Source organism: Euprymna scolopes, chromosome 14 (genome assembly GCF_053919585.1).
Source record: "Euprymna scolopes isolate OS-2025 chromosome 14, ASM5391958v1, whole genome shotgun sequence".
Classification (NCBI taxonomy): Eukaryota; Metazoa; Mollusca; class Cephalopoda; order Sepiida; family Sepiolidae; genus Euprymna; species Euprymna scolopes.
The window spans coordinates 36230746-36242787 of NC_136495.1; the positions used below are offsets into that span (position 1 = coordinate 36230746).

At 34.0% G+C, this 12042-nt stretch overlaps 1 protein-coding gene across 7 annotated transcripts in view; it reads left to right on the forward strand.

The window, feature by feature from the left end:
* LOC145292949 (nucleosome assembly protein 1-like 1) overlaps positions 1-12042 on the forward strand; it is a 140334-nt gene that overhangs the window by 111453 nt on the left and 16839 nt on the right. For all 7 annotated transcript variants that reach the window (XM_080139143.1, XM_080139144.1, XM_080139149.1 and 4 more), the window contains exons 7-9: positions 2904-2972; positions 4103-4242; positions 4450-4595. In XM_080139143.1, coding sequence (XP_079995269.1) covers positions 2904-2972; positions 4103-4242; positions 4450-4595 — 355 coding nt within the window. The remainder of the gene's footprint in view (positions 1-2903; positions 2973-4102; positions 4243-4449; positions 4596-12042) is intronic.

Consider the following 12042-nt stretch of genomic DNA (forward strand, 5'->3'; position numbering starts at 1 on the left):
TGTGATTGAGAGCTGGCTTGTGATTGGACAAGCCAGGGAGAAAATGGATTTCAAATCTCAAGGCACAAGAATTAACTCCTGCTACTGTGCTTGTTGCAAGTTCGTCTGCTACAAAACTTAGTTCCACTTATTACAATTAAAATTTACAATACATGTTACGATTTATCGCCATAAAAAAAGTACATGTAAATACAATTTAAAACGATTCCAAACCAAACTTTCAACCAATACATTTTAAAAAAAAAAATGATACAAAAGGAACAAAGAGGAGGTGGCAACTTAATACAAAGAAGGGGGAAACTGCTATTCAGTCACTCAGAACAGAACTAGTATTTAACCCAATCAGTTTTATCATGATCTATAATAAGCTGCATGGCCCACTTTTACTCCATGCATTCTAATTTATTTGACTTTATTTCAATGATTTAAGAATAAATTGAAAGCGCTACGGACCTTGGAATTTTCATGAATCCTTGTGGATATTCTCTCTTTATGTTACTGGTACACAAATGAAAAGGTACACTTAAGATATAAGACACTTAAGATCTTGGACACTTATGACTGGGACATTAATGACCAGGATGCTCATGCCCGAGACACTTAATAACCAGGTCACAATGACCTTGATCCCTGTCATAGTACCTGATCACAATTTGTGATCATTGTCTATCAAACGTTTGATTTTAGCGCAGGCTATAGTAACACAATGGAACAAAATGGTTCACATCCAAATGAAGGAATGTCGTGTTATTAATAATGAGCAGGACTCATGGAAATTCCACGGAATCAGAAATATATTTACTTAATAAATGTGTTTTGATAAAGTTGATGTTTTTCTGGATTGCGCAAAATTAATTTTTTATTATAGAAAAAACAATAACACACTACAGATATGAGTTTATTAATATTTCTATGAAAATAGTGTCCATTGTATTTTAAATATAGAACTAAGCCAAATAAGGGAGATTAATAAATACTCAGAAAGTAATACTGTGCTACATAGTTTAATACAAATAATAAAATCACATTGTAAAAGCTAATCTTTAATTTACTCCTTCAGTCCAGCATCTCTTTGCAGACAATATTCTTCTATATTTTCCTTGTTTTTTTTTTCGAATGTCCCCCTTTTTTCAAAGTAATGTTTTGTTAAATTCTTTATTCGTTGAAGAACTGCTGCCCATTGAATTTCCTTTTTAACACAGTTACAACAATGATCATATGTATATATATATATATATATATATATATATATATATATATATATATATATATATATATATATATATATAAATTAAGTTGGTCAATAATTGATAAAGGGGAAAAATATGAACCTAGCAAATCGAAAAGATGAAACCTATGTATATTCGAATCATACCACATACTAATATCAAAAGAAAAATTATTAAACAAACGACTAGATGTAATCCACGGTTGTTTGCACAGAAACAGATATTTAATTTCACGCACTAGAGCAGATTAGGAAAAAAAAAAAAAACCCCGAAACGTATAATATAAGGAAAAATAAAAGATGCAAGGGAGGTAATCCTAGATATAAAAATAATTCCATGAGAGTGACCCCCCCTTTAAACAGAAGGATCGAATTAAAACACCAAGTTAAACAGGAATATTAAAATAAACATGCATAAATGTAGAAATAAAATTATATAAAATTATATGATAATTGGAAAAAAACAAATAGAAAAAAAAGGGAAATTAAAACAAAAATAAATAATTAATAAATAAAAAATAAAAATACGAAACTATGGGTTAAAACGGAAAACTATCTTCAGATAACACCAAAAGATGGAGGAAGTGAGGAGGCATGGCTTTGGAAATCTTTTTACCCGAATACGATGTTCAGCATGTTAAAGTATACCTTTTGTTGTAAAAATCTAAGGATAAACATCGGAAGAAGTTGGTGAGGACAGGATATTTTTATGGACACATAAATCGTAAAATTGTCTACCCATTAATGAAACAGCTGTAATGGAAAAAATCCAGAAAATAAACGAAGGTTATAAAAATAAAAACGTGAGTCTTTGAATATTCAACAAAATTTTACACTATATATATATATATATATATATATATATATATGTATGTATATATGTATGTATGAATATGTATGTATGTATATATGTATGTATGTATATGTATGTATGTATATGTATGTATGAATATGTATGTATATATATATATGTATATATATATATATATATATATATTTGAAAATGAGGCTACATCAAAGGGAGGTCACTCTTATATTCTTGTCCAGGGTTGCCAGATTGGCCTTTTTAAAGCAACATTTTGTGAATTTGGCCTTTTTTGAAGCAGTTTGGCCTTCAAAAATTGTATTTGGCCTTTTTCAAAGCATAACACAGACTAATTAAGGAAGTAAGTCCAGTGTTGCCAGATTGACTTTTTAAGGCCATATTTTGTGAATTTGGCCTTTTTTGAAGCAGTTTGGCCCTCAAAAATTGTATTTGGCCTTTTTCAAAGCGTAACGTACAGACTAACTAAGGAAAGAACAAACAGAATATTATATGGATTAACAACTTTTATTATTTAAGTTTATATTTTTTGACAATCCACAAAATTCATATTTTGTAACGGCAAAAGATACTAGTAAAACAAAAAAATAATCTTTTTCATTTCTTGAAATGTAGATAGCAAGGCGGTTATGCATAAAAAATGTAGACTCCTCTCTGGACAAATCGAGAGTATTCATTATTTATTCTACGTGTATCTATCTTAATTCTTACTTGTAAATGAATTAAATGTCAACTTCTTATATTTAACAGTGGAATGTTGCACTTGTTTTAACAACTCTGAAAATTGCACATTTAATAGTTTTTACCTACATCTTAAAAAGTAAAATTTACACAAATTTGTTTATCTTCTAGGAATATGATGAACCTATATTGAAGCATCTTATGGATATTAAGTGTGTCTTTTCAGAGAAAAATCCAATGGTAAGTCACTTTCAAAGAAAATTATCCCAAAATAAAAAAAAAGCATTTTTTTTAATGGAAATCGCTTCAGAAAAGGCCTTAAGCTACTTGATCTAAGGAGCTAAAAAAAATATTTTTTAAATAAAAAATGCTGCTTCAAAGTCAACAAAATAGCCAACAATGAGTGTTAGATGAATAGATCTCGACCCAGAAAACAGCAATTTATTCCCCTTTGTCAGAAACATCGCTTATGGACTGTGAGAACTGAAGGACATATAAGGGAAGTCAGAGTTTCATTAAAAAGAGGAATCACCTTCTTGTTTCGTGTCATTTGAAAAAAGAAGTAGAAGATAATTATTTTCAGGGTGCAAGTGGGTAAAAAAGAGTTTTAAAAAGGGTCCCAAAAAGAGCTTTGAAAAGGAGTTCCAAAAGAGCTTTAAAAAAAGTACCTCAAAACTGGGGATATATTTATGGTTCACAGTCTGCCATTTTTGATTTGAAAGGATCTTTTTTAAAATAAATAGGATTGTTTGAAAAGACCCTGCCTTCCTACCTTTCTAAATGTTAAATTAGATTATACAGTTTTTTAAAAGTTTTAACAATGTTAAACAATGTTTTAAATCTAATGAATGTATTGTTATGGTGCGATTTCCATATAGGTTGGATGGGACAAAGGAAAGAACAGTCTCATTAATAATTAACAACTTTCAATATTTGAGTTGAAATTTGTCCTAGAACTACTAGTTAGGTTGTCTGAAGAAACTGGCTTCCTGATCTAAAATGCACCAAACATTAATGCTATTGATTTTTTTTCCCTTTTCCCTTTACAAAACTCAATCATGTTCTGCAAAGTAAAAAACAAAAACAACAATTTTCCTCTACAAAACAACAAAACCAAACAATATAAATATTTGAAGAGATAAAGAACTTGTAGCATAAAATCGTTTTATTATTATTATTACTACTACTACTACTAGATTTGGCATTAAATAACCACAGAGTTGATATTCCATAAAACAAAACAACTAAACAGAATTTGTATTTTGTAATCTTGAAAGATACTAGTGAAAATATTGTTGCTATTGCTTGTGTCTGGACTGTTTGTTCAAAAATTTGTTTTTACGGGTTTCTGCATCTTTTTAATCTTGCAGGGTTTCACTCTGGAGTTCTATTTTGAGTCAAATGACTTTTTCAACAATTCCGTTTTAACAAAACAATACATCATGAAATCTGAAATAGATGAAAATGATCCTTTCTCATTTGAAGGTCACGAAATCATCAAATGTTGTGGGTGAGTTTTCACTCCATTTTTTTTTTTTTCTTAAATTAAATTTTTTTTCATTTAAAATTTAAAAAAATTTTTTTTTTAATTTTTTAATTTTTATAATTTAAATGTTTTTATTTAATTTATTTTTCTTTGTTTCCCATTCTCAGATTGAACCACCTTCCTAAAAAAACAATTTATAATTTCAACTGCCTTTTTTTCTGTTCATTTCAGTTGTGAAATTGAATGGAAGAAAGGCAAAGATGTTACCACGAAAGTTGTAAAAAAGAAACTGAAGCACAAAGGAAGAGGGACAACTAAAACTGTAACAAAAACGGTCGAGAATGATTCGTTTTTCAACTTCTTCAATCCACCTACACGTAAGTAGTTTAAAATATAAACTTTTGAAGCTGGCTGTATCATCTTTTACTTTTCTATTTGAGTGTGGATTTCAAAAGATGCATAATGTACCTATCAATAGATGTAGAATTCATTGAAATTTGTTGTTCTGCAATCTGAGGCCCATAAAGGAAGATTAATGTTAAGAGTTTTTGTTAATGAATAGGGCTAGGACAACAGCATATTCTTTTCATTGTTTTGACTTTTGAGTGTGTATCTGTTGATATCTTATATGCTTTTATACACAGTGATGTGGTTCTCGCTTGATTAACTGTGTCTGTGTGAGATATATACTTGAGAGTCCAAACAATGCTAAGATTATGCTGTTGTCATAGCCCTATTAATGAACCAGGAGATCAGGTGTTCAATCCTCAGTTTGGTATGTAACTTGATGTTTCCTTGCTAAACACTCAGCATTATATGGTCAGATCAAGAGTAAGTGGTGCAATTTCAGGAACAATGGTGCCATCTAACATTTAAAAATGAAAAAGAAGAGGCTTCGTGTCACCTTAGACTATGACCAATTCAACTTTTAGACTGGCTGCATTATCTTCTACTTTTGTATTTAAGTGTGATTTTAAAACTCTGGTTTAACATGGACAATGGTTTCCTCTCAATGAGCATAAAATTAAATTAAAGTTCTTATATCTGTTTTCAGAATGTTGCCTTGAAAACCGATACTAATAAAAGATAACTAATGGTCTATTTGCTATAGTACTCTAATGGGCTGGGAGACCAAAGTTCAATGCTTGGTTGAGTCATATCAGAGACCTTAAAAATGATACTTAATAAACACTCGGTATTATAACATGTGAATTCCATCAATGGTAAGTGGAGCCACTCCAGGGAAAGAAGTGGTGCCTTTCCCTGCATTGTGCAGTAACAAGTGGAAAGGGAGCCTTCAGATTGCCCTTGACTAGTCTATTCATTTTTTCAAATGGCTTAGTTGTATTTCTCGTGATCATTTGCTCGTTGTGCTGGTTCAAAACCGGTATTTTTTCAATATTTTTGTTTTTTACACTCCTTCTTTTTTAATTTATTAATTTTATTTATTGCAGATAATTACCCTCATCTTTTATTAGTTGTTTCATGACGTTTCGGCCAACTATTCCTCTGGCCTTTGTCAGGTGGTAACTGCGACAGATAGGAACTCTGAGTCTCCTGACTGCATTCACTGCAATGCCTTCCGTAGTTGTCGTCTCACCACGTTTTTGGCTAAGTAAGCCTCTGGCCGGCTTTGGGTAGGATTGAAACCGCTATTTTCAGATAATCATCACCTGGAACCATAGAGATTCAACGTCTCTATCAACTATGCCACGGGCCCCGAAGGGTGATCAAGTTTGATTTTTTTGGTCTTATAAATTCATGTTTATTATCTGATCTTCCATGGTCGGGTCTGTACCAAATGGTAATTGCAGTGAATGCAATCAGGAGACTCAGAGTTCCTATCTGTTGCGGTTACCACCTGATGAAGGCCAGAGGAATAGTTGGCCGAAACGCCGTGAAACAACTAAGAAAAGATGAGGATAATAGTCAGCAATAAATAAATTAATAAATAATACTCATCTTAATAATGAATTCCAATTAAATGATATATATACCTTTCTTTTTTTGTTGTTAACTAAAATGCTCCTTTGCTAAAAATATCACAAAAACAACCAAATATCAAAACAACTAAACCAAACTCCATGAATAAATATTTGAAGATATAAAAATAAATTTGAAACATAAAAATAGTTATCAAAATTACTGGATTCGAAATTAAATAATCTAAAAAGGGTTGATATGTTGTAAAACAAAACAGCAAAACAAACAACCCAAAAATGTCACATCATTTCAAGAGTTTGAAAATACAGAAGACCAAGGAAGAAGGAGATGGTATTAACAAAAATATGAATCGGTCATACTCACTTAACTCATTCATATCTTCAGAAAGAAAAAGGACCTGCAACATGTATACCATGCAAGCCACCCTTCATCGTTGGCTGCATACTCATTTCTTGTAAAGATCCCCTAACAAATGAGATAATAATTTTACTAAATAGACAATATGAAGGATTTGTTTAATAAAGTTCATATATTTAAATATATTTATTTTTCTGAACGTCACAAGATTTTACAGAATTTTCAAAACACAAAAATCTCTTTATCCATCTCCCAAATATTTCTACTCCGATATGTTTAAAAAAAACAACATATGACTCAATACTACTGCAAACAGGACGTTCTTTATTCATGTGATTTGCATTAATTAGTTCTAGGCTCAGATAGAAAGTAGTGGGAGCAATGAGTAATTTGATATTATTGTAGATCAGCAGGGAGACCCGATGTATTGATCTACTGCAAAACAAAAACTTTCTCACAGAAGACACGTTATTATCCTCTCTCATTTTTATCATTATCCTTATCGTAGATGCTCAGTTCTTGTCCCTAATGTAAAAATATACTTATATCTCCTGAAAGAAGAAGACTTTCCAACATGCAAATCTTGCCAGTCACCCTTCATCGTTGAACACACACTAATTTCTTTTAACAATCCCCTAACAAATGAGATAAAAAGTTTTACTAAACAGACAATATGAAGGATTTGTTTAATAAAGTTCATATATTTAAATATATTTATTTTTCTGAATGTCACAATATTTTACTGAATTTTCAAAACACAAAAATCTCTTTATCCATCTCCCAAATATTCCTACCCCGATATGTTTAAAAAAAAACAACAACATACGACACAATACTACTACAAAACAGGCACTTCTAGGAAAGAAATGTAATGCATACTTATATTTCCTGAAGGAAAAAGGACTGCAACATGTATACCATGGCAGTCACCTTTCACCGTTGAACATATACTCATTTCTTGTAAAGATCTCCAAGTTAAAACTATAATACAAATAGACAATCTAAAGCATCTGTTTAACAAAACTCATGTAGACAATACATTTAATTTTCTGAAAGTTACAAGACTTTATAAGAACTTTTTCAAAACACAATAATCTCTTTACCCACCTCCTAAATATTCTTACCATTATATGTAAAAAAAAAAGAAAACAATAACAGAGGGCCCAATATTACTGCGAATAATATACACAAGAATCTAGAATAAATAGCATTTAATAGCATTAAATAATTTAACAGGATATATCCTTAAAAACTACCCAATCAACAATCCTAAAAATAAGAATGCATCTAGTTTCACCCACAGTAAAGAACTCACCCTAAATCTCTGTCTTTCACACTTTTTCTCTCTCTGTATGAAAAACGAAACGAACCTTTGCTAAACAAAGCTAAAACACCCCCACCTGTTTAACAAAACTGCACAAGGCCACTTCAACTGACTATGATCGTTTTCAAGTCAAATGTTAATAACTCACCTGGGGGAAGGAGTGGCTGGTTACTTTTAATGCATCTAAAACCAAGCTTCTATCTTTGCATCAACGTTCTGATCCCCATCTGGCATCAATTAAAATGAATGGCTCTCGTCTTTGGGAGGCCTCAAGTTTTGACAAGCTTCTGGGCTTGATCTTTACTCCTGATCTTAAATGGAATATGTACATCAAATCTGTTGCCAAGGCCGCTGGAAAATGGTGGGATCTTTCTATCGATCCAGTAGATATCTCACTGCTGATGCAATTCTCTATCTATATAAGAGCCAGGTACGTCCAAGGATGGAATACTGTTGCCACATTTGGGCAGGAGCTGCTAGAAAGGACTTGTCCTGCATTGATAGAGTTCAAAATAGACTTTGTGGCCTCGTGTCCTTTTCTCTTCACTACAACCTCTATCTCACAGAAAAAATGTTGCTAGTTTGTCTCTGCTTTATCATTATTTTCATGGAAAGTGTTCGACTGAGCTTCAATCTATAGTCCCCCCTCGCCAAACTTTCACAAGAAACACTCGTTTAGCTGAAACCACTATCAATAATTCCCCCCACTCTTTATCTGTGCCTAAACCTAAACGCAGATTCCATGAACAAAGCTTCTTTCTTAGAACTGCACGCCTGTGGAATTGTCTTCCGTTTTCCTGCTTTCCAGCTGTCTATAATATGGTTGTCTTCAAGTCCAACGTGAACAAGTTTCTGATGAGCCGTTACACTTAAGTTAACAAATTTACTGAACTTCCATTACTATCGATTACTATATTGTCCTTTTGACTACTGTACACTCTTTAGCCCTTATCCTTGAGTGGCGTCTCGGTCTTGATAAGTGGTGACGCCTATGTAAAATAAACCCAAAAATTATTCATACTGAAGAGAGAAGACCCTCCAACATGACAGTCACTCTTCACCGTTAAATTTATACTCATTTAGTATATATGAGGAAGTGATATTAGACCACAAATCAGTCATACTTATATGTCTAAAGAGAAAGCATCTCTAACATATTATGCCAGTCATCATTAGCCATTGAACACATATTCATTGCCTGTAATGATCTCACACAAACCAGAACAAATAGAAAGTATGAAAATATTCATGCAGACAAAATATATACAATTTTCTGAAAGACTTAACAAGAAAATTTTCAAAACACAATTATCTCTTAACCCATCTCCCAAATATTCCTACCATTGTACATTAAAAATCAATAGCATATGACCCAAATAGTATTTAATGGCATTAAATAATCTATCATCAAAGAATAGCAACCAGAACATGGAAGGCCAAAAAGGAGGTGTTATTAACAAAAATACGAATCGGTTATACTCAACTTATTCCAGAAGGGAGAAGAACCTCTAACATGCATACCATGCCAGTCACCCTTCATCGTTACTAACAAATCTCCATATCTATCATAGTTTAGTAATAGGGGGAGGGTTCTTTTTTAATAAGACTCGTTTTTACATTGTAAATAGTTATGTTACCTTAACCCCCTGTTGCATATTATCAGATATGTGTTTTAATGAGGTTTAATTTATGGTATAATTTCATTTGGTGTTTTTTGTAGAAGGATGTATATGGTGAAGTATGTATGCAGTAAATGTGGTATTGTGGTGTTTGTCGAATGATATTTTTTTTTATATTTTTATTTTTTATTTTTATTTCATTTTCATCCCAAACAAGGCACAGTGCCACTTTGATATAGGGGACTACTGTCGAGGACATAAGTTGCAGGGATACTATGTAAGGAGTTGTAGAATAATAATAGTTGAATAAAAGGAAGTAGTTAGACTAGATTGTGGTTAAATACAATGACCCCACAACTCAATCTTCACTCTTCAATCCTGCAGTCCAATGCACTTCTGACAGCAATTGCTTCTGCCAAACAAAAAAGACACCCTCTCTCCCAAATACAGGCTTTTTATAGGACAAAACCATCCAAAGTTATTTGCATACTCTTCCCATGATCTCTAGTCTATAAATAGACGCAGTGGCCATTCTCTTCTTCTTCTTTCTTCTTTCACTCTCTGAAGCGGGCGTTGCTAGTGGTAAAAGAGTTGCACGATTTTTTTTTTTTTTTTTTTTACTACACGCCCCCATGATCATTAAAGATCATTCACATCTCATAATCCCGTGTCCAGATCGGCGCATTGCGTTCTCTTTGCGGTCTCTGCATCGGCACCGGTTCATCTTCATCACTCCCTGGCTCAGTACCACCATCCTCATCACCTAAATGAACCACACGCCTTAAATCTAAAACATGTCGTGGCATTCCATTGACACTTAAGTTGTTTGGGGATTGCACTCCTGTTATCACTCCTCTTCCCCACTGTGTTGTGCATCGGGCATTAGGCGGTTTCACCCAAACTTCTTCTCCTATTTGGATTCTGGCTGGTCCTTGATCATTAATTTCCGGTCTCTAGGATGTCTCCATTCGTAATTAAAGATTGCTCTATGTGGTACTGTGTCATCTCTTTGCCCGACCTTAGGGGACATGTTGTACCAAAATGTGGCCTCTTCAGGCGATATTCTTCCTCTCTCAGCTATTGCTTTCACGGTCCGATGATGTCGCTCCACAATGCCATTTCCTCCAGGTCTGTAGGCTGCCCTGTAATAACTTTTAATCTTCCATTTTTTTAGCATCGTCTGAAAGATTTCTGAGCGAAAAACAGTGCCGTTGTCCATTATCACCTCCCTTACTAGACCTCGTTCAAGCATCACCTTTTCTAATTCAGTTGCAACTGCAGATGCGGCTTCCACTCGCAGTTCCTTCCATATCGCCAGTCTACTTGGCCCACGATCAATTATTGATAAATACGCTCCCCCTCGGTAGTGTGCTATGTCAATAGCTAGTCTCGTCCAGTTCGTTAAAACTCCAATTTCCCCAGGATTATGTATATTTGGGGCAGGATCGATCGATTGACACCGAACACAGTTCTTTACTATCATCTGAATTTCTTCCCGTTTTACATTCGGATCCACTTGCCTCACCAAATATAATGTTCTCTCCACTCCCATGTGATGCATGTCATGCAACTCTTTAATTTCTCCAATTCCAAGACAGCATATCGGCGCCTCCTCTTTCTCAATTAACCACTGTTTTTTTATCTGTGTTAGCGCATCTGCCTTGTTTCTTTCAGAAGGCACAAACACTGCTTTTATTTGCAGTTTCAATTCAGACATCAACTCTCTAAGCATCCCTAATCTCCGCTTTATTATCACTTCTCCGGCACCCTTTGTTCATATTCTGCCACTCTCCTCCACAGTAGAGTTCACCCAACTGAGTACAGTGGCTGAATCAGTTCTTATTTCAATATTTGTCAGTCTCCATTTGATAGCTAAATTGACACCCTTTAGAACAGCATCTAATTCAGCTATGTTAATGTGATTAAAGTCATCACTTTTCCTCAGCCAAGTTGCATCTTCCGCCACCACACCGCCAATCTCGACAACCACGCCAGTTGCAACATTGCTTGCATCACACCACACGACTCCTGTGCTCACCTCAGGTATGTGCCAAGCGCCATTACCAGGGTCTTCTTTTTTCACCTCAGCTAGAACCTCCTGCATCACTTTCATGGTTCTGCAATCAACTTTTTCTTCCCAATCGATTCCATTTGCTCTTCTTTTCACATAACTGCATGCTAATCGCAGCCATCCAGCAATTGGATAGTGCCCCAATAATTTACCACAGATCGAAAATAGTTCCCGCCTACTAATTTCTCCTCCCATCTCTGGGATCTCGTTGCCTCTCCTGAACATTAGTGCACCCATCTTATTTTTCATAAGCTTAAGGCCCAGTGCCGCTCCTCCGTCCAGGGATTCCGGAGATTTTGCTGCTAACCCAAACCCCTTCAAATGTTCCACAACTTCCTGTGTCGATATTTTCGTTACATCTACCATTATATCATCAATGTATGAATCAGTGGCCTCTTTCGTCCTACTTCCTTTCTTTAATACTGTTTTTAAAATGGCTGCCATAATCTTTGGTGCGACATTAAGTCCGAATCCTAATCGTGTTAGGCAATAGGTTTTTCCTTTATAAC